We start from the raw sequence: 24,037 nt of genomic DNA, 5'->3' as shown, positions 1-24,037 counted from the left end.
ATCATACATCAAACACAGTAAGATTTTTGACATAACACTTTAGAGAAAATCTTAACTTTGTGGAGAGGAAAAGAAAGATCTCAACCAACCTATAAATAGGAGTTAGGGAGTTGCAACGGAAAGTTAGCCTGTGTTGGTAACTGACATCACAAAGAACCACATGTTTTTATGTTGTTTGTTTTTTAAATGTGATCTCTTTTGAAGCATGCACCCAATGGTATGATACCAAAGCAATTTATGACCTTTATAGTGCCTTTCCTACAGAAATATTTTGATGTCTTCCTTGGCATTTTGGTCTATATATATTACTTGATAAGACTGAAGATGAATGTGCCAGTATTCATTCTTCATTCATTCATTCATTCAACATATATATTTATGTAAGACCTATGATGTGCTAGGCACAGTATTAGGTACTAACATAGCATCCTGTGCGTGGCAGCTGTTCCACAGCTATTTACATGAATGACTGAGTGGGTATTAGCCTGTCCTCAGAGTGGTTCCCATGAGTAAAAGGAACATGGCCACCTTTGAGAGGTACTGAAAGGTTCACCCAACCAAAAATGCATTCTCCCACTTCTCTGCCACGGTGCCCACCACTAGCTTCATTTCTTCAGAGCTTCCTTAAGCAGTTAGGCATTATAACCACGTTAAATGACATTATTTGGGAGATTATGGTGCCACTTAGCTAACACTTGGAAGAAGAGTGAGACACCATGAATGGAGCGTGGGTTTAGCATCAGGCATCCCTGGAATGCAACCCTAGTTTCATGGGTGCCTTCCTTTCAACTTGGGCAGGTGATACAAACTCTCTGAACCCCAGTTTTCCTCATTTAAATGAGATCAGAACCTACCTTATACAGTTGTTATGTCCATTGTCTGAGATAAAGCGTGTTAAGTACCTAGCACACAGTAGATGTCTGTGGCCCACCCCACTCTACCCCACCCATTCTTTTACTGTGTAAACAATTACTGAACACCTACCATGTGCCAGTTTTGGTGTACTGGGGTACTCGTGTCTAACAAGAGACCATCCGTGTTCTCAGGACTCGGCATTAATCTGCTTGTGTGAAATCCTCCATACCCTCCACCCTCTAAGCTGTCCTCTCCTCCAAGACTCTTCCTCTTAACCACTTAGTCCCTCTCCCTCGCTATCTCCCAAGCCTTTCTCTCTGAGAGCTCTCTCCCTTTCCCTTTATCCTTCTGTCAACACAAGATTTCTAAGTCCCACGTCCTCAGGCACATCTGGAATCATTGGATTGCCTTCTGAAATAGTTTGTACCATTAAGTCACTTGGTAGAGGATGGGTTTGCAGTACCAGCCCTTCAGAGACTGTTCGCCCTAAGTTCCATGTGGTCAGTTCAGACAAGAGCTACCAGGTGACCAGTGGAGCTCAGCTCTGCCTGCAGGGACCCCAGGCTCAGCTTTCCCGGCCATAAAGAGTGCGAGAGGCAGGCATGTCACACACAGACCAGTCCCCTCCAAGGCAGCACAACACTGACACAGGAGAGGGAAAGTGACTTCGGAATTAGACCAACCTGGGTATCCACCTTGGCTCAGGCACCTTCCACCTGTGTGATCTCTAAGCCTTAGCATCCTCATTACCAGAATGGGAACACGGATAACACCTTTGGGCCGCAGTGAGATGTAGCAAACAATACATATAAAATGCTTAGCATTATGGCTGGCACATAGGGGCTTTTATTAGTAACAAGAATTAGGTAATTGGTTCAATGTATGGAAGCCAAGTCCATGGCTCCACAGAACCTATTTTCCCTTTCAAATGATTATCTGATAAACAAATGCCATCTGTTACTTTGAGATATGGGTCTACATCCAGTGAAACTAATGTATGGAGATACAAAATAGAAGGGTAATCACATGGCAGCCCAGAGCGCTCACTCCATCCTGGGGGCCCCATTCTGGGCCTGAGATAACCCCTGAGGGCCTGGATTCCACAGTGTGGCAGGTGGACGATGGCCCCAGGGGACCACCCTTGGAGAATCCCTCTTGCTTCCAATGAAAAGCCTCGGTGACAATAAAGACAAGCAGTCACATAAGAGTTGTTAGAAGCAAGGCACTATCCTGGGTGTTTTGCCCTCTGAGAATTTTAAGCAATGTCATCATCTCTATTTTACAGATAAAGAGGAGGACAAAGCCGGTTTTGCTTAAGGTCACATAGCCAATTCATGGAAAAGCTTGGATTTGAACACAGGCAATATGACTAGAGAGTCTAGACTCTTCATCACTGCCCGATGTAAGAACTCTCAAATCAGAAAGGAGAAAGCAGTCTGCAGTTTTCTCGTTTTCATGCTCATTCACTCAGTGAGAGTGGAGTCCCCTTCCTTCTGGGGTCTCGCTCGAGTCCCCTCCCATTCAGAGCTCTGCCCTATCTCCAGTGGCTCCTGGAGGCCGAGAACTGTGGGATTTATCACTGTGGAGCTGACTCGTCTGTCCAGACTGCCTATCTCCACACCCAGATCACACATGACGAGGAGCAGGGTCTGGTCCCCGTCTCCCCTGAGCCCAGCATGGGGCCTGGCACGGAGCCAGCACTTGACAGGTGCTGGTGAATGAACGCAACACTGGTTCACATTATGATCTCGGTCTGTGTGTCATACATCAAAATGCAATCTCATTCATTACCCGGCTCACAGGCCTCGCTTTGGAATGAACTGTCAGCCGTCTTAACATCCACCCATGTAGTGGCTGCCATTCATCAATCACTTATACACTTACATCTTTGCTTTTTCACAACAGCCCTGTTTTAGGATGACAGACCAAGGTTTAGGGAGCAAATGCGGCTAGAAAGTAAATGAGCTAGACTGTAACGTCAGGTCTCTGTCTTAACTCCCAGAGATGGGCAAATCCTTTCTGGAGCTTCCCTTTCTCAGAACAGCAAATCCTCAGAGAACAGAATTCATCCTTAGCAAATATGATCGATGGAATGAGAAAAGCAGCTTAGTGGACTTGCGCTGATTAGGAAACTTTTCCCCATTTCAGTGTTCAGTGTACAGAAAAGGGAGAAAGCGCAGAGGAAACAGGGATAGATCCATCTCCACTGGTCCTCACTGCATCCTTTAGGAACTCGTACTTTGCAGAGGAGAGAGACACTGAATTGCAGAGGTGTTAAAAGTGTGCGAAGTCCCCCAGCCGCAAGTACAAAGCGCCCGTGCCCAGTCTAGGCTCCTGACCACAAAGCTGGAAAACCTTCCTCCCCACCATGACTCGTCAGCAAGGATGCAGGTTGTCTGTGTGCTGTTTTCTCATTTGTCCATTCCCCACCGAACGAGGCCTGATACCTGGCACGTCAGCAGACACTTAGGGACCAGATTCTGCTTTTCCTCCTCACTTCTCTTTTCCTCCCACCCTTCTTTTGCCTCTGGAACTTGCTCTCTTGGCTTCAGGACAATGGGTCACAATGCAACAACAGACTCTGTCCATCCTTCCTTGCACCTGTGCTATGAGTCTGAAACCCCTACCTACCCAGAGACAGGAGAATTCGCAATATGCCCATGTTTTGTTTCCTGGGAGGGTCTGCTGCGGATTGGCTGTGGGCTGCAGGGAGAAGGCAGGTGGGCTTCTTTGGTTACCTTGGTGGTCTGGCAGTGGGACAGGAACGTGACCTTGGCAAAGGGGTCTGAAAGTCCGTTGCTGTCAGCCGCAATGAGGCCCCGAGCTTGATACATGTGTGCTCTCAGCTGAAAGACGTGCCGGTCTGTGGATGTGCAATGGAAAGGGGCAGGCATTAGTGGGCGTTTAGGGACAGTAAGTGCACACGGGTGTCAGGGTGCGATGTGTCTGTGGGTGTTTCCACAGACGGACAAAGGACAGGAGGCCAGGGGAGATACAGGCAGAGGACGTGGGAGCTTAAAGGCGGGAGTGAGGACACCAGTTTGACAGGATGGGTGGCAGAGAGAAGGCCACAGGTGGGGGCAGACCAGGGTCCAGTGGGGGAACCCCAAGTAAGAGTGGAGTAGTTCACAACAAAGAAAGTGTATTAGGTCATTCCATGAAGAGAACATGCTGCAGAGGATCGAAAAACTTTGGGAAAACTTTTTCCTCTTCTCTGAATCGTTAATAGCTGGGACAGCAAATATTTCCAGGTAACTTGGGTCTCTAGAGATAGTGTGGGTGTTTTCTACCCAAAGATCAAACTCTCTAAAGACAGGATGGAAAGCAATGGAAATAAAGCAGAGTTTGGAGATCACTTGCTCCATCATTTACTAGCTGTGTGACCTTGGACAATTGCTAAGCATCTCTGATACATTCTACGTCCATCTGTAAAATGAAGAAACCACCAAGGGTTGCCATGAGAAATAAAAGAAATCTTATAATAAGTAGAGGGCACAATGCTTGGTACATGGTAGGTGCTATTTCCTGAAACTTGTCTTCTCAGATTCCACTGGCGGTCAAGGTCAACCAACATTGGAGGAGGAAACCCAGGTGTACAGATAATTCTCCAGGGTTTCCAATACTGGCTCAGTTCAAAACCCAACCTCAGTCAAAGTGAAGGTCAATCTGCAGTCTACTCTCACTGAATTCAGCAGCAAGAGGTCCTGCAAATTGAAGACATTGGAAACAGAGAGCAAAAGGCAACTGTAACAAGGCATTAACATTTATAACAAAAATTAAAATTATATGAAAAGGTAAACATGAAGGCATTCATAGAAAATACCTTCATAGGAGACAGGATTACATAAAGCATGCTTAATTTCTAAAAGTAGCCAAGTCCAGAAGCAAGCTAGAGAAACATGAGTGACCTCACGGGTTCCAATTTCCATTGGGTACTTATTGGGAAATGTAACTGCTTGCCGTTTAGAGGTCAAACCCTCAAAGCCACGTAACACTAAAACATCTGCTTGAATTCCACAGGTCATATCAACAGAAGAACTTACTGATATTTATTTAAAAGATATGTTTCACAGTCTCAGAGACACAGAGGAAAAACTGAGGGTTGCTAGATGGGAGGGGGGTGGGGATAAGGGGGAAGGTGGGGGGATTAGAAAGCACAGTCGGTAACCACAAGATGGCCACGGGGATACGGAAGTCAGTTTGGGGAAATGTTATCAATAATGTTGTAAAGATTTTGTAGGGTATCCGATGGACACTTGTCTCATTAGGGAGACCACCTCAGGGATGGTGTAGATGCCTGATCACTGCACTGTACACCTGACGCTGAAGCTGAACAATAATGAATGTCAACTATAATTATATATATATATATATATATATATATATATATATATATATATATATATGTATGTATGTATATACTTACGAGAAGTGGAGTACAGCATTAGGAATAGAGACAGTGGAAATGTAATGGCTGTGTACGATGTCAGAGGGGTAGTGGATGGGGGAGGGGGGTTGTCACTGTTTGAGGGGTATAAATGATAAATGTCTAACTGTTACACTGTTGTGTGCACCTGAAACTAATTAAAAAAAATAAATTAAAAAAAAATAAAAGATATGTTTCACTTAAAATGCAAACGCAAGTGATACCGTTTGCCTACAAAGAAACTCAAATGGCTTTCTCTCCATTAACAGAAAAATGTAAATTTTTTATTCCAGATGTGTTTAATGACTTCACTTTATTCTTTTTAGATGGGACATTGGAAGGTAAGGAAGAAAACGTGGAAACTGTAGTAAAAAAAGGAAAATAAGTTGATCCTAAAATACTGCACAAACAACTCACGCACACCACCCTCATCACTGTTTTCTCAGAAGCCCACCAGGCACCGAATGACCCTCTTTGCCCAGTGGGCACTGTACCTTGGTAGAGCAGGTTGGCTGGGGGCTGAATGGCACCAGCCACTTTGGATGACACTTCTGCTTCATAGCCTGCTGGCAAGTTGTCCAAAATGGCACTGGAGTGTCTGGTGGAGCCCAGCCACAGGTACACGTCGACCTTTGCTTGCACCGACCAGCCAGCAGGACGTTTCCCAGGAAGCTGGGGAAAGGGCACGAGGAAGACCACCTTGTTAGCAGGAGGCATTGTGGGCCTCACTCTTTGAGGAAAGAGGTCCTGGGGCCCTGGGGCACACGGGGTGTTCAGAGAGCAGTTCTCAGGAGCTCATCTTACACCAGAGCAAGACCAACGACTTCACTTGTCACGATGCACAATTCCACAGGACCATCCAGATGTAGTGGGGCCTGACGCTTACACAGGCACTGTGGATTCAGCACTTCTGAGCCCTGGATCACGTCAATCTAACAAATAGGTATGGTTATTGCCCCCATTTTATAGATGAGAAAACTCAGACTCTGAGAGGTTAGATAAAGTCCTAAAGAACACTCAGCTTTTACATGACAGATTAAGACAGAGCCAGGACTCGAACCCAGGAAAGATGACCCCAGATCTGGACTCTGGACTCTGAAAACCCACTGGCTGCTTCTTCCTGCACTGAAATCTCCCTTCCCAGGACTTCCAAGTGCCTGGAGTTCCAGCCACAGACTCTACCTCTTCATTTCATTCAGAAGGTCAGGCCTCCATGTGCTTGAAGGAACCTACGTGCTCTATCGTCTTCTTTCTTCCTGGCTAAACACCTCTCATTCTTTCCTCATGCAGGGTGGTTTCGAGTTCCCTTACTACTGTGCATTCTCTCCTTTGAATGTACTCGGATTTGTATTTACATTTACGCCTGTTTGAATTTGTGTGTTTATGTGTGTGGTGTGTGAGTGTGTGCATGTACATATGCATGAGTGTGTGCATGTACTTATGTGTGCATGTACGCATGTGTGTACATATGTGTGTGTACATATGTGTGTGAGTGTGTGCATGTAAACATGTGTGTGGGGGAGTGTACGCATGTTCTCAAGATGTGAAGACACAGCTCAGCACACTGTGGCTCCTTTACTTCTCCATCACCAGGATTAGGGGACCCCTTATCCCCATCTAAGGAGTCCCAGGCCACAGACTTGGCTGCGTTTAGGATTGCTGGTAAGGCCTTCATTCTGAGAGCTGCTACCTCTCCAGATTTTGTTGACGCTTCTAAATGCTCCTTCTTAGTATCTCCCTCTTTCTTCTACACCACTTCTTTTCCAGAGAGAATCATAAAATTTTACTATGAGAGGCTACAACTGACTGACTATTTCCAAGGCACCCATGGAGAGCCCCTGAATCCAAAATTGAGCCTGCGTTCACCTTGTCATGCTCTGTGAGCTCCCTACATGGATTCTGAGCAACTCAATTCAGCAATTACTACAGGTGCCACTAGGAATTGCTGAGGGAGTGGGGTCAGGGGGCATCACAGTGACCAAGACACAGCCCTGCCCCCTCCAAGAGCTCAGTCTAGATAAGGAAGCCAACTTGCATTCACTTACTCAAATGCAAAGTTAAATATAGGAAAGGAAAAGCTAAGGGGACAGAGAAGTAGCAGTAGGTGTTTCCTTCCTTTCTTGAAGATGCAAATTTTTCATTGGGCTTTAATCAGTACTTTGAAGTTGGACCAGTAGAGATGGAACCCCAGGAAGAAGGGAAGTCCATGAACCAAGATAAGGGGACAGCAACCAACAGTGGTAATAGGAGCTAACGTTTAGTGAGTGTTTACTCTGTGCCGGGAATGGTTTGCTGAGAGCTTTCAGAAAGGAAAAAGCTGGGGCAGAGAATGACACAGATAAGGCTGAAGAATCCTGCTGGTTATGCGGAGGAGTTTGGAATGGATGCCTTAGCCAGTGGGATGTGTTATTTATTCAGCTTACAAAAAGCAAAATAGGTCATTTTGTTGCTGGTAAAGACAACCACTCTGCAACTCATAATTCTAAAATCTGCAACAAGACAAATAAGCTTCTGTTCATCACTTCTATAATAAAAGTAATAGCTAAAATGTATTGAGCACTTGTTCAATAAAACAAATACTTATTGAGAACCTAAGGTTATTTTGTTGTAATAAAAGTAATCCCTCTGCCATTTGTAGATATCACAGGGGTTTTTACCTAGCTGTTCACAGCGATCCCCCTAATGCTGAAAAGAGGGCTTGGCACCCAGGAAGCACTTGATAAATATTTGTTGAGTTATTTATTTTTCTAATAATAATAATAATAATAATAATAATAATAATAATAATAATAATAATTTACATGCATTGAGCACTTACATCGTCCCAGGCCCTGGTCTAACATTGCTCCATATAAACTCAATGTCCTATTTCCTGCATATTTTTAAAAAGTCATAGATAATCATTCATCTGCATGTTGACTACACCGTAGATAATTTTATTGTGTATGTTTTAAAGATGAAGAAATAGAGGTTCAGAGAGGTTAAGACAATTGTCCAATGTCACAGAGCAAGGCAAGGGTAGAGCCAAAACTCAACCCTGCTCCACCTGGCTCCAGAGCCAGTGCTCCTCACACATTGATGTGTATCAGGGCATGAGAATTACCTGGGCATCTGTTTGAAATGTGAATTCTGATTCAGTGGGTCTGGGGTAGAATTTGAGATTCTGCAATTCTCCCTGTTGATGCTGATCCTGCTGGTCTACAGACCATAGTTTTAAGTGTTTAAGTGGTAAGACTCGTAACTTACTATGTTGCATTGCCTCCAGCAGGTCTGATATACTGTGCTTCTTAAAGTAAAACAAAAACAACAAAAAAAGATCATTCATTTCGACTGCTATGAAAACAATGTGTGTGTGAATTCATGGTTAGAACCAAACACTTGGCTAATGTCATATGAAAATGTTACACCAGGACTACTGTTGCCCTCCTAAGTTGGCAGTTTTTAAAAATACACAAATTGAATTCAGAAATCAGTTGCATTTGTATATACCAATAATAAAACATCAGAAGGAGAAATTAAAAAAACAATCCCATTTATAGTTGCTCCAAAGACTATAAAATACCTGGGAATAAATTTAACCAAAGAAGTAAAAGATCTGTACTCAGAAAATTATAAGACACTGAAGAAAGAAATGAAAGAAGATACAAACAGATGGAAACACATACCATGTTCATGGATAGGAAGAATTAATATAGTTAAAATGTCCATACTGCCTAAGGCAATATACATATTCAACGCAATTCCTATCAAACTACCAACGACGCTTTTCACAGAAATAGAACATATAATCCTAAAATTTATATGGGACCATAAAAGACCCCGGATAGCCTCAGCAATCTTGAGAAATAAGAACAAAGTGGGAGGTATAACAATACCTGACATCAAATTATACTACAACGCTACAGTAATCAAAACAGCAATGGTACTGGCATAAAAACAGACACATAGATCAATGGAACAGAATAGAGAGTCCAGAAATAAATCCATGCCTATATGGCCATTTAATCTATGACAATGGAAGCAAGAATGTACGGTGGGGTAAAGACAGTCTATTCAATAAATGGTGCTGGAAAACCTGGACAGACAAATGCAAAAAAATGAAGCTGGACCACCTCCTTACACCACATACAAAAATAAATTCAAAATGGCTTAAAGACTTAAATGTAAGATCTGAAACCATAAAATTCCTAGAAGAAAATATAGGAAGAAACTTCACAGACATAACCCGGAGTAAGATTTTTACCGATATATCCCCTCGCGCGAGGGAAGTAAGAGAAAAAATAAACATGTGGGATTACATCAAACTAAAAAGTTTTTTCACAGCAAGGGAAACCATCAATAAAACAAAAAGGGATCCTACTGAATGGGAAAAGATATTTGCCAATGACATATCTGATAAGGGGTTAATATCACAAATTTATAACAAACTCACTCAACTCAACTCTAAAAAAAACAACCCAATTAAAAAATGGGCAGAAGACATGAAGAGACATTTTTCTAAAAAGGACATACAGATGGCAAACAGACATATGAAGAAATGCTCAACCTCACTAACCATCAGAGAAATGCAAATAAAAACCACAATGAGACACTACCTCACCCCAGTCAAAATGGCTATCATCAATAAATCAACAAACAACAAGTGCTGGAGCGGATGTGGAGAAAGGGGAACACTTGTGCACTGTTGGGGGATTGCAGATTGGTGCAGCCACTATGGAAAACAGTATGGAGGTATCTCAAAAATCTGAAATAGAACTACCTTATGATCCAGCAATTCCACTCCTAGGTATCTATCTGGAGAAATCCAAAACTCTAATTCAAAAATCTTTATGCACTCCTATGTTTATTGCAGCACTATACACAATAGCCAAGACATGGAAACAACCGAAATGCCCATCGGTAGATGACTGGATTAAGAAACTGTGGTACATTTATACAATGGAGTACTACGCAGCCATAAAGAAGAAAGAAATCTTACCATTTGCAACAACATGGATGGACCTAGAGAACATTATGTTAAGTGAAATAAGTCAGACAGAGAAAGACAAATACCATATGATCTCATTTATATGTGGAATCTAAAGAAAAGAATAAGTGAATGAATTAATCAGAAAAAGTTTTGGAGACATAGAGGAAAAACTGAGGGTTGCTAGATGGGTGGGGGGGTGGGGATAAGGGGGAAGGTGAGGGGATTAGAAAACAGTCGGTAACCACAAGATGGCCACGGGGTTTTGAAAATTAATTTGGGGAATGTAATCAATAATGTTGTAAAGATTTTGTAGGGTATCCGATGGACACATGTCTCATTTGGGAGACCACCTCAGGGATGATGTAGATGCCTGATCACTGCACTGTATACCTGAAGCTGAAGCTGAACAATAATGAATGCCAACTATAATTTTATATATATATATGTATATACTTACGAGAAGTGGAGTACAGCATTAGGAATAGAGACAGTGGAAATGTCATGGCTCTGTGCGATGTCAAAGGGATAGTGGATGGGGGAGGGAGGTTCACACAGTGTGAGGGATATAAATGATAAACGTCTAAGTATTACTTTGTCTTGTGTACCTGAAACTAATTAAAAAAAAATTGTTACATAAAATAAATAAATAAATTCTGAATGAAAAAAATATATACAAATTGAAATTGCTTGCAAGACAATTTGTCTCTCACTGAAGCATCCAAGGTGGAACACATGCAGCATGATTGAGCATCCTCCCAGGTGCGGTCAGAAACAGTGTCCCATTTTTAACAGGCACGTCCAGCCTGGGTGTGTCTTCCCCTGCCTCCCCTCCTCCCCACTCTCCTTTCTCTCTCCTGTGCCCCTGTAGCCTGACCAACCACAGCAATTTCTTTCCTTTTGAGATTCGCATGGAAAGGCAGGGGGAAAAAAACACAGAGAAAAACAAAGAATACAAAAGTGCATTAAAAAGCTGTGATCACCAAAGCATAAAAATAGCTAAAAGTCTTCACCTCTCCCATGCCCCACCCACCCACCTCCCTCTAGGGTCCTGGAGAAGGCTAGCTGGCTTAAAAGGGAGGGAAATCTTGGCAAGTGAGAAAAAGGAGAGAAAGATGGCAATTCACATGAACTGTGTGGAAGTTAGCCCCTCAGTATTTGTAAGAGAAAGGTTTGTTTGCCTTGTAGAGGTTTCACTCTGTGGCAGGACGCAGAAGGATGTCTGTCAGTCACCACTTTCAGCTGCATCCTATGGAAAGCTGGATGGAAAGCCTAAGTCCTGAAAAGAAGAGACTGCTCCCAGCGGTTTGGGGCAGAAGATACGATAGAGATGGGGACCAGAATAAGAGCTTTGTAGAGTTAACACAGGGTGGCCTAGCAAGGAAAAGGTGGCTCAAGGAGAAAAGAAAAGGAAGATTGAGCGCCACCTGCTGGCCGGGCTCTAAGTACATCCAGCTGCTCCCATAGGAAGAGTTTCCTTTCGGTAATAAATGAATGTCCTTTTCCACTCTTCCGACACAAGAGGCATAATGGGGATGAGACTGAAGGGGGAGAACACTGCTTTTTTGGATGGTGGGCTGGGCTGAGCTCTACAAATTCTGTTCCAGCATTTTCAGTAGCATTGCGAATATATTTAAAGTAGAGAAAAAGGAAGATCATGGAGCCAGGGACCATGAAACCCTGGTTGCTGTTTGTTACAGATTTCCCGTTACTTAGACATGTGACTTCAGATGAAGCACCTTAGTTTCCTCTAGATTAATATTCCCCAAGCTGGGTCCCTAAGAATCGTCGTTTCCTAAAATTTATCAATAGCTATTCCAGATGAGTAAGATTGGCAAGCGTGGGTTGTAAAAGTTAAAGATGTTTCCTGACGGCAGGACTTCTCAGAGCCTTCTGTTGGTTAATGAGCCCTCTGACACTCTAAGAGATGGATTCAACTGCAACCTCCACATGTGTTTGGACATGTGTGGAGCCACTCCAAGGACAGCTGTTCCATAGAAGGGACTCTGAGGAAACTCTGGCCTGGAGATTTTAGAGATTCACATTCTCTTCTTTGTCTTACTGCACTTCCTAATTCCCAATTTAGACACCAGACTGAGTGGCAGGTGTGTGAAGACCTGGTGCAGCTATTGCTTTTTTCAGATTTACCAACTCAGTGAGGAGAAGGGCATAAGGGGAGGTGGAGGGAGGGAGTTAAAAATCAAGGGTGACAATCAAAACAGGAGTAAAAATAGTTTTTGCTGAATCATCTTATCCAGATGTTTCAAGTCTGTACAATTGAATGCAATGAAATTTCAAAAGCTATCACCCAAAGCAATCCCAATGGCAAAAGGAAAACACAGATGGAGAAGTAATCCAAGGTCCCCGATTCTCAGTTATGTCTACCCTCTGGCTTTATTTGACAGTTGTCCTCTGTTCTAATTTTAAATAAAGCCAGGATACATCAAAATATTTAGGAGTGAGCAACACTCCACTGATTTTTTTTTATTATAGTATTTTTGGCGCAAGGCCTTCTGAAATGATTTGCTATTTTTAAGACAAATATCTATTGTGACCCCAGAATTCCTTGGATGGAGAAAGCTGAAGAAAAATCCTGATATTGGTGGTGAATAACTTGGGTGAAAATTTCCTTTTTCAGTTACAGTTTTACAGGGGTGGGTTTAAAAATCATTTACACACATGACAGAAAATAACATACAGAGCCACAAACATTTCACTGGATATAAAGGGGTTACACAATTCCAGAAACATCCTCTAGATGTTGGATGCCCATTTGTTCGAATGCCAGTATCTATTGGGGGATTACTCTGGGTGAGGCACACTCTGGTTCTTTTTTTTTTTTTCTGCAGGGAAAGAAGTGAAAAGTTGACTGAAGATACTCTGTGTTCTTTATATGCATTCATTGACTTAATCCTCAACACCATCTCCATTTGGCTCATGAAGAATAGGAGACACAGAGATAGTTAGTAACTTACCCAAGGTCACACAGCTAATAAATATTAGCCCTGCAATTCTGTTATGGGTTAAATTGTATTTCTTCAAAATTCATATACTGAAGTCCTAACCTCAATACCTGAGAACATTATTTGAACCCCCAAACCTGAGACCTTTTGAAAACAGGGTTTTTGCAGATATAGTTTAATAAAGTTGAACTGGAGTAGGGTTCTTATAAAAAGAACATAATGTGAGTAGAGATACACAGGGAGAACATTTTGTGAAGATTGGGGTTATGCTGCCACAAGCCAAGGAACTAGTTGAAGCTGGAAGAGAAGCCTGGAACAGATCCTTCCCTATCACTTTCAGAGGGAACATGGCCCTGCCGACATCTTAACCTCAGACTTCCAGCCTTCAGAACTGTGAGATAATACATTTTTGTTGTTTAAGCCACTCAGTGGTATTTTGTTACAACACCCCTAGCAAACTAATACAAATCCCAACTCAGGTTCACCTGATTTCAAAGCCCACGCATGAAACCATTACCCCATACTGCCTCTTCTGTCTACGACATTTAACCATCACATCTACAGTAGACTCTAGCAACTGGACGGCACTTAGAGGATATATAATCTAGCTGCTGACTGCCATATTACATCAAGTAGTTGTCCAGCCTCTGTTGACACCTTGATGGCTGAAGAACATATTATGGACCTCCATTTAGGGAAAAATTACCCTATAATGGCTATCCTGGGGTTGTATCCCCATTCTGTCCTCTGGACACACACACACACACACACACACACATGCACACCATCATCCATGTAGTAGCCCTACAAACACTTTACGTCTCAATCAGGCTGTCAATGCTTCTCAGGTAAGCATTGCTATCTCTTCATCCATCCTTCATATAGCGTGGCTGTTGAGCCTTCTCACCCTCCTTCTGAGGCAGTAGAAGAAGAATTATTTTATAGCAAGAAATCTGAACTGAAATCAGGAGAACAGTCTACTTACGATGAGCTGGGAAAAGTTTATCAGTCGAACCATATACTCATATTGTCAGTCACTGGTGAGTGTGCAGCCTTTGGACCACTCTTTCTCCATATTTGCTCAAGTCTACTTCTGGGGTAGAAACTTCTTTGTAGCAGAGGGAAAATACCCAGAGTCTCCAAGACAGGCCCAAATCTTGAGTTAGAGACAGTAGAATCCATCGAGAGATTGTGCCTATGAGTGTCTACTTATGAGACATCGGGGGACCCTGACTTTATGAAAGGTGCAGGGAACCAAGTTGAAAAGACTATCATGCTTTTACAATTCAAAGCCACTAGCAATCCTGAAATAGCAGTTCTGTGGTATGTAAACTACTCCTCGTGTAATTTTCTCTGAAATCTATTTTTAAAATAGAGATGAGCTTATGTGAAAAGATGCCACAAATTACACAAGAGAAAAGGTTGAGAGAAAACTAATAGAAAAATGTTCCTTCTCCCTAGCAATCAAAGAAGTAAAAATGAAACTAACCTTGAGGTGCACCCACTAGATTACAGAAAAACTTCTATGTGTCTGGTGACATAGTAATTGGAAAACTGGAAACCAGTCAGCCTCCAGTCATTCTATGGAATCCCAGTTTGAGTCAGGGGAGGACGAGGTGTGCCAGGTATCCTTAGAACTTTGAAAGGCTTTGGGAAGAGTCATAGATATGGACAGCCACTAAGAATGCTAGGCAACCCCGGAAAAACAGAGATTTCCCATCTTTAAATCAAAATAGTGCAGACTTACTTTGAGGAAATGTGTTTTGATGGTTCCGCATTGTTTCCCCATCTGCTCCCTGACGGGGGAGTAGAGCAGGTCTTTGGAGGCGATGCGGGCATATGCCACTCTCTTGTTGTTGCTGAGCATCCAGAGAAAGACATCGGGGATGGTGTGCTGTGGCTGCAGGGACAGAGGGGAGCGGGTGGGATAGGCTGGTGTTTAACAAGTGCACATCCAGAGTTCTCCTTTCCTTAAACAGTCCCATTTCTGCAAAACAAAGTCTGTGGCTTAAACCATCCAGGTACTTAAAATACCTATGCAGTGAAGCAAGTTAAGGGTAGCTTCTTTTAAAAGAGAAAAAGTTTTAGGTCATGAATTTGCAGTGCACGTACACCTCACTTGCCAAGCTGCTCATTGTGCTTCGAGGATATGCAAACTGGACCTAGGATGGGGCATTTCTGGTGGCCTATTTGGCCTACTTTTCTCTATCTGTAGAACAAACATCTTCCTACACCTTCCCGTGGGTATCTTATTGTTGTTGTTGTTGTTAGAATCTTGTCATAATGATTTCACTTCAAGCATTGGACTGCCTAAGAACCAGGTAACATTTCCAGAACAGTCAAATAAAAAAGCAAAAACAAATATCCATGAATGTCTTTCCAGTTGCTCTTAAGGAAGTAAAAACAATTCTACGAGGGATGTTCTACCTAAAATATGATTGCAAGTATTTTAGCTCTGTCTTAGGTGTTGATTCAGGAGAAACTTGACTAAATTGCACAGAAAATGAGACTTCAGAGTTGAGCTAGTCAAGACAAGAACTGCAGAATTCCCTGCCTACAGGCCCCTTCTGTTGCGAGGGTCTGAAGTGCACATGGCAGAGCCCACAAAACTACCAAAACGAAGGGTAAGTATATTGTCATAAACTAGGCTTCACCATCCGGGGCTGGAAGCAGATAGTCTGCATTTCAAATCCAGAACACTCTAGTGTAATTGGTACCCTCGAAAGCATCCCTTCTCCCTTGATTTGGAAACAGAGACATCCTTCTGGAGGTTTTCCGTACCGCAGGGGTCATAGGTCATACACCTGAAGCCCTGAGGCCTGGTTTGTAACTTCTGGGTGTTTATTAAAATCCCCACATCTACTAAAATGACTGCCTGTCTCACAGGTTATTATGCCTGCAGGGAATAATGGATTCACAGCAAGAAATACAACTTTTGAGAACAGAAGCAATAAATCTGTACGTCTTTCTACAACCTTCCCAACATAAAACTCAGGATCTGGCAGAAGCAAACATAAGGGCCTTTTTAGACCATTCTAGAGATCATCAGAAGATACTGGTTACAACAAACTTAAAAACAAGAAGCTGATTTGACCTTTCTTGGACATGAATTTAAATCTTCTTACAGTTGAAAACTTATCAAAGGTTCCATGCTGATTTTGACTTTTCTTGAGTCCATTAAGGAATATGCTTTTTATTTCTGCTGACTACTCAGGTTTCATTTAAAAAAATCAATAAAGTATTAGATGTTTGGCTTAATTTTAAAAGCTGTTTTCTCACCCCTAGACTAATAGTGCCTGCCGGCTTAGCTCAGCAGGGCTTGGGAGAAAACATCGCGCCATCTTTCATCCTTATCAAACATTCAGACCTCATTGGGAAGACATCCCATCCGGTCCTCTCTTCCAAATGAGGTTTGCCATTAGAGTTGATTACCTCATCCACAAGAAAGCGGATTTTTTCCACAAAATTTTGGGCTTCGGTGATCATTTCATTGAGAGATAACTTTTTATTCTGCGGCTGAATGATCCCCTGGGCCTTCTTGGCCATCGCTTCCTAAAACAAGACAAGAGTCAGGGTCAGATCTTTCTAGAAACCTAGACAACAAGAACTGTCTTGTTGCTGGAGAATTCCGAAGGTATTTGTAAGCTCCACACTGAGCCACTCATAAGGGCCGTCTCCAGACCCGCCACTATGCACGTTGCCCATCTAATAGAAATTTCACAGGACTGTGGAGGCAGAGGCGATCATCTCACGTTTGTTTGATAGAGGAGCAGCTGAGGCCCAGAAGAGTCAGAAGTTGGTCAAAGTCCCATAGCTCTGGTGGATAAGACCTGAATCTAGGCTTTCTGATACTTAATGACTCTAATAATCGCACCTAAAATGCGTTGAGTTCCTTCTCCGTTCCAGGCAATGTTCTAACGACTGTGTTAATGCTCATTACTCCTCAGAGCAACTGGGGTAGGTACTTATCATTCCCATTGCACAGCTGGGGAAATAGAGTAGTGCAGACATTGAGAGGCAGGCCTGAGCCGACCTCCAGCGGAGCCTGGAGTCCATGTCCTTAACTGCCTCTCTCACCACCTCTTCTCCGAGGCCTGGTGAGGCCTGGTAGATGCTCCCGAGTTGGCATCGTTTGAGAAATGCTGCCAAGGCGCCTGGTAGGAGTGATTGAAACATCCAAAAGTGTTTCTTTTGATTCATTCACTCAGCCCACATTGATGTGCCTCAAAACTGCGGGAGCGTGGACACGTGGGAAGGGAGATAAGGCTGGGGTGCCAGGCAGGAGCCTGACGGGGAACAGCCCTGCACATCATACGAAAGAAATTGGAACTTGTCCTGTGAGTGACGGAGGGACGTGAGTGATTTTTTTAAACAGTAGTGATCTAGTCAGGTTGGTGTTCCAGAAAGCCCACTCTGGTTGTGGAAGGGAAGATGGATTGGGGAAAGATAACTGCAGTCGTCTAGGCCACAGACACTAAGGCATTCGATGTGGGCAGCGATTTTGGGGATGAAGAAGTGAAGTTCTCGAGTCTTTAAAGGGGCAGACTCAACAGGGCCTGGGGTGGAACTGACTGTTTTGGGTGAGGGATAAAGATCGCAAGTTGATTCTTAGGCTTCTGGTTGGAGTAACAAGTGCAGCTGGTGGTGCCAATACAGGATGCAGAGCACGTTTCGGTGGGAAGGTGACAGGTGGGGCAGGATATATGTATTAAGTCTCAGGTGCTGTGAGACAGGCAGGTGACATGTCTACTGGGAGGTTGGAAATACAGGTCTGGAGATGAGGAGGGAGAGCTGGGCCACTACGGAGATGCTGAAATCATGGTCTTGTTCAGGCTGAGACCTGTTGAACGCTGTTGAGAAGACAACAGAGCTCTGCGGCAAGAGGCAGTGAATGGACGTTGCAGAGACAAGGAAGGGCAGTCAGAGGCGCTGAAGAACTGGGGTAGCAAGAAGATCTTATATATGGCGGAAATTGGCCTCCCTTGGAGTATAGAAAATGAGTACGCAAACCTTCATTTATTATTCTGGAAAGAAGGATGAACCAGGAGTTTGGAGACTTGGGTTTTAGTCTCGAGACTGTAATTAACTAGCTGTGACTTTGTAAAAATTATTTAATTTCTCTGGACCCCACTCATATCTTTAAGATGTCCCTGGCTAGTCACACACAGTGATTTGTTCTTTGCAGAATTATCATGGTCTCATATAAAATGCCCTTGGTACCATTGCTGGAATTGAGGTTTTGAGATGAGATAATCCAGGGTCTGACTTGGTCTGGCATTTTTCAGTCATCACTCACTCAACAGGGACGGAGCACCTATAAAGCACCCAAAGCTGTGCAGGGTCTCCAGGACACAGAGAGGTATCACCTACTGCCCTGCTCTCAAGAAGTGCTCACAACTTTTCACACACAGTTCTTCATGGGGAAGAAACCAAGAACAGGAAGAATTGTTTGGGTTTTGTTTTTTTTTTTTTTTTTGATCTTTCAGCTTGTGAGGCAAAAGGTCAAGTGAAAGAGTCTACAGCGTTTGACAAAATACAAATATCAAGAAAAAGAACAAGGCAAAACCCATCGTAACAGGGTGTAGGACGGGTGGGCTTCTCACTCACTCTTGTACGCATTTGTTAAAGGCTAGTTCCTTCCCAACTCACCCATTTGTTTCCTTCTCATTCCTGCTTCTAATCTCTCAAATGTATAACCTTGAGAACCTGATCCTCACGTAGTGTATGACCTTTACCATCCATGAGGTTTATTTTTAAAGCACATGTTTCAATTCTGTTCAAAGTATAAATAGATTTTCACATACCAACTCTTGCCAACAGAGGGTAAGTCGTTTCTTATCTAAAGTGGTTTGGTTCAACATCTTGGGCTTTTTTCCTGCTTCAGAGATAAAGGCACTAGGAGAGAAGAATAACAATTTTGAAGCCTACTTAGCAACAAATCCATTTATATAATTCCAGAGATTTGCTAATATACTTTCTGCAATACAATGGAAAAGTTGATGAAGTCACAGGACCGAGATTTTTCATTTAGGATTAAGCAATGATGCCCTAATTTTTCTAAGAGACAAAATGAGAAATTTTTTTTCATCTGGGCAAAATGATGTCCAGATTCTACATGGGGTATAGATGTGTATTTTTCCCCTTTCTTTCAGTACATGTCTATCATGAGTACTGTCCAAGTTCACAACCACAAACACCAATTAACGCAGTTTTCCTCCATCTTACAAATTTAACGTATGCTAAAAGGTTCCTCAAAATTTGTGAAGCAAATATTTGAGACTCAGTACTAGAATATGCCTTCACATTTTTAACACTGTACAAAGGTCATGAATAGTCACATTTTGAGGAATGAAGTTTAAAATATGTTCAATGGGAAAATGGTGAAAGTTATGAATGCAATGGAAGAAGAAATATAAATGACTTGAAGACTTGGAGAAATAAGATAGTGTCCTAATTAGGGTTAACTGAAATGCAAATGAAAATCAATACCATTTTCATCTGATAAAAAATGTGGTAATAGTCAAGGTTGGTGGAGATGTGGGGAAATGGTCTCTCCCCTCTTTCATTTTAGGGAATTTGACAGCATCTGCCAAAACATAAATGTCTACATAATTTGATACAAAATTCACCTAGAATCCTATCCTTCAAAAATAACTGGAAATTTTGTATGACTGTGTTTACACAGTAATGTTTACTGTGGCATTGTTTATAGTAAAGGTTATGAATATAATGGAAGAAGAAATATAAGTGGTTCGAAAACTTGCTGCTGGCTGTGGGTAGCCTCCTCACCTCCATGTGACAAATGGTCTGTTCCTTCTGAGGGGGGATCCCCAAAATCCAGCTGTTCAGCCATGGGCTGGGGAGACCAGGAAGCCCGCCATGACCTTTCTCAAATCCAGATTTACCAAATATAAAACTAACATTTTCATCTCTGTCTGAACCTCATGAATATTTTTTTAGTTGATTGTAAACTTGAAAGGGGAATGATTGTCACCACAAGTAACCCTCTAATATAGAAAAGTACTGAAATATTAATTTTATACACAAACAGTCTCTAAAAATATGAGATCACGAAGCTTTTCAAAGATGCTTAAAAGCAATTGCAGGTGGTACTTTGCTCACAGCAGGAGTAGCCCTGATACATATTGCTTCTACAATGAAAAACAGGAAAGAAATCAAGATGGAAACGCAAAACTACATATTTATGTCTTTGCTTTCCTACTTTTTTTAAAGTGAAAATGCTTGGGTAGTTGAGAGATTAGGAAAGCCAGAACTTATAAAACAAAACACCAGAATTTCACTATCCCTGATCTACTCGTTATTGCCTTCCATCGAATGAATCGCCACCCTTTTTCCATTAATTCCGTGATGACAAATTTTCAGTTTTGCTCCAGTCTTGACCTACTTAATTTCAAGAGTTGGTCCAGGGGTTCCACTATGTGGTAGACAGGCTCCACGGTGACGCCCACTTCCTGCTATTCTTGCTATTGTGTAATTCCTCCCTTCGAATGTGCACTGAGCAAGTGACTTATTCATGATAGACAACATCAACAGTGATGGGATGTCACTTCTAACATCTGTGACTTCCATCTTGCTAGATGTTCTCTCTGACTCTCCTCACTTGCTCACTCTGAGGAAGTTAGCTGTCATACTGTGAAAGGTAGCTTGGAGAGGCCCATGTGGCAAGGAATGAAGGCTGACTTCCAACCAACCACTACAAAGGAACTGAAGTCCTCAATCCAACAGTCCATGAAGAACTGAATTCTGCAAGTAGCTATGTGAGTGATCCTGGAAGCAAATCCTTCCCAGTTGAGTTTTGGGATAACTGCAGCCTCAGTCAAAGCCTTGAGTGCCATCTGTGAGAGGCTCTGAACAAAGGACCCAGCAGAGCCACCCCTGGACTCACGACCCACGGAAACTGTGAGATAATAAATATTGTGTTAAGCTACAAAATTTGAGGGTTGTTACTTAGGAATAGGTAGCTAATACCCTATTTTTGGATCTTTTATTACATTGTCCACCTCCTGGAAAAAGAGTCATTAATTAGTTCTTATTAATATGTTACATGACAAATTCTATTAAATAGTGTTGGATATAACTTATCCATCTCATTGTCAAATGGTTGTTGAGTATCTACCAAATGCAAAGAACCACTAACACTACTAGCATTTTTCTTGTTTCATAAAGAGTCTCAGCAGTCTTTCTTTTTTCCTTGTTTCTTTTCTTTTCTCCCTTTGCTTTGTGTTTTAGTTGTTTATGTGTCAGGAAGCAAGAGTCAGCCCACAGGTGCCAGCTAAATTACTAAAAAAAAAAAAAAAAAAAAAAGGATGGGCATAACACTTCAAAATGCCCATCTGAATGCATGTTAAATAAACAATTTTCTAAGATAATTAAAAGCTGATTCTGTATAAGCTCAGGCCCCATATGCCAGCTGGTACCTGCTTTGACTGATGAAGTCATTAAGCGCCACCTTCATTTTCTCTTCCGGTGCTTCCTCGGAAATCTTGATCAATTCTTTCACTTCTTCTATACTTTCTTCCTGAAGACAAACCACCGAGGTGGAGGGATGAGAGGTGGGAATGAGACATTGTGATGGAGATACTGATTGTAACATCCGAGAAATAATACTCAGCTATTGTTTTGTTTTAGAAATGAAGGAAGAGTGAGTTCCTTCATTGTCTTGTGCCTGAACTGGGAAATGTTACTGCGTGCTAACTTAGAGCCTGCCTTTTCTTAACTAGAATTGATTCAGATGCAAGTCTTCTCCTGTGTTGCTCAAACTCATTGTTTCTGTCCCAGATCCGTTCCCTAACTGGGTACCATTTACTCAGAATGTACCCTGTGGGGAAACCTAATGTCATGGGAAATATCTGACAAGGTAGAGTAAGTTGAATATAATGATCAAAAGTGTCCAAAGCAATGTTCAAGTCAGTTTGTCGTATAGGAATATAATCATATTGAATGATCCCTGAACTTAAAAGGCTATTGATTCTTCTGATTATAGGGGTTTTTGTTGGGGGTGAGGTGTTCGGGAAACGGAGAATGGGTTGTATATGGCAATGGCTGTGATTGTATACTTAATATTTGTACTTTTCCTCTGGGGCCTAAATTCTAGGATTACATTCAGTGGCTTGGAGGGAAATTGCACCCAAGGGACATTATACACATTGTGCGTTTTGCTAGAATTTATAAAAGTGACATCCTCTATCACACGCCTAGGGACATGTTTCCTTCTTTCCCCCTCCACTATAGGAACAGGTAACATGGTGGAGTGATTAAAGATTTAGGCTTGGGTCAGACTACCTCTGTTCAAATTTGGGCTCTATTGGGTGACCTAACCTCATCTATAAAATGCCCAGTTTCCTCATCTATAAAATCGGACAATAATAGTACCCACCTATAGCACCATAGGAAGGTGTGAATTTCTTCACACAGTGCTTGGTGCTTAGTAAACATTCAACCAGGTTAGCCATGAGATGCCAAGCATGGCAGGGATCCTGGCACTGAGAAAGTTATGAGAAACAAGTGCTAACGGCTACTGTAGCCACTAGGACTAAATTCTGGTTTTGTTCTGTCAAGCCTTTTAGAAGTACACTATCTATTTTGCCTGAAGGAGAAGCAAGACCAGCCTTACAAAGTGAATCTGTGGCCTCCGCCTGGGGTGACACCAAACCAGGGCCCCATAACCGCTTTCAGACTCTACCTTCATGATGCCCCATGGCCAGAGGCAATAATTTGTTTTACACAATTTGAAACAGGATTATAATACAAATGGGGGAGAGAAATCTGTTCTTTCTTAGGGTAGGTTTTCGTGGAATGAAAGGGATCAAACAAGAATCATCTGGTGATCTGGTGAGGCATTCTGGGACAGAGAGTAGAGGACAACACCCATGAGATGTATGAGGTGGAAAGAGGAATGTGAGAGCAGGGAAAAGGAATCACAAAGGGAAGGTGTGAGATACCAAAGAAGCAGAGTTCCCAGGCTGTCTTTCTTCCCTGGGGTGGGTGGAGCCACCTACCATTTATTGCATATTTGACACTGTTTCAAATAGTTTCACACATTCAATTCCTCAAAGAATGCTTTAGCCTCTCTCAGGTGCCAAGTGTTATACTAGATGCCATAGAACAATGGAAAATGAAAAATAAACACACCAATAAATTGTAAATCGTGTTAAGAACTGTGAAGGATAAGAACAGGGCATTATGGGAGAGCCTGAGATGGAGGGGGTCAGAAGCCTTCTCTGAGGAAATGCTTGAACCTGAGCCACGGAGGTTGCCTGTATTACACAGGAGAAGTGACAAGGGGAAAGCAGCCCAGGGAGAGGGGATGCCATGGAGGTCGCTATGAGATGTAAAGGCACTTGGTTTCTTCGAGAAACTGAAAGGACACCGCTGTGCTTGGAATAAAGACAGGAGGAAGAACGTGTGAGAGATTGGATGGGAGAGGTGGCAGGGCCTGATCTTGTAGGAAACTTCCCGCCATGTTGGGGACTTAGGATTTTAAATTAGTTAAAGCCAGGATTTATCGATTTTGTGAGAAAGTTGTCAATTCCCTGCCCTTCGGAGATTAGGAAAACAACCTCCCCTAGGTCCTCTACCAGTAAGAAGCAGAGCAGGCATTTCAACGTGGATGGTTTGATTTAAAGTCCAGGGATCTTGCAAAATGTATTCTCATCCCCCTAGGTCCACATGGTAGGAGACATGTGTCCTCCGAACACATCAGCCTCAACTTCTTTGTATTTAAACTGAGGTCAAGACCCTGTACTGGGAGGATAAAAAAATCCTTTTGCCTCGCAATGTTCAAATCCATCCCCTGTGAGAACCACC

The 24,037-nt window shown here is 42.5% G+C and overlaps 1 protein-coding gene across 1 annotated transcript in view; it reads right to left on the bottom strand.

The window, feature by feature from the left end:
• FER1L6 (fer-1 like family member 6) overlaps nucleotides 1-24,037 on the bottom strand; it is a 138,208-nt gene that overhangs the window by 48,157 nt on the left and 66,014 nt on the right. The window contains exons 15-20 of the mRNA XM_033126834.1: nucleotides 21,649-21,749; nucleotides 19,015-19,105; nucleotides 16,643-16,762; nucleotides 14,958-15,110; nucleotides 5,776-5,953; nucleotides 3,594-3,718 (exon numbers count right to left, since the gene is read on the bottom strand). Of these exons, the coding sequence (XP_032982725.1) occupies nucleotides 3,594-3,718; nucleotides 5,776-5,953; nucleotides 14,958-15,110; nucleotides 16,643-16,762; nucleotides 19,015-19,105; nucleotides 21,649-21,749 (768 nt within the window). The remainder of the gene's footprint in view (nucleotides 1-3,593; nucleotides 3,719-5,775; nucleotides 5,954-14,957; nucleotides 15,111-16,642; nucleotides 16,763-19,014; nucleotides 19,106-21,648; nucleotides 21,750-24,037) is intronic.

Source organism: Rhinolophus ferrumequinum, chromosome 14 (assembly GCF_004115265.2).
Source record: "Rhinolophus ferrumequinum isolate MPI-CBG mRhiFer1 chromosome 14, mRhiFer1_v1.p, whole genome shotgun sequence".
Classification (NCBI taxonomy): domain Eukaryota; kingdom Metazoa; phylum Chordata; class Mammalia; order Chiroptera; family Rhinolophidae; genus Rhinolophus; species Rhinolophus ferrumequinum.
Note: the sequence above shows the minus strand (reverse complement) of the source record. Positions and strands in the feature narration are given on the sequence as shown.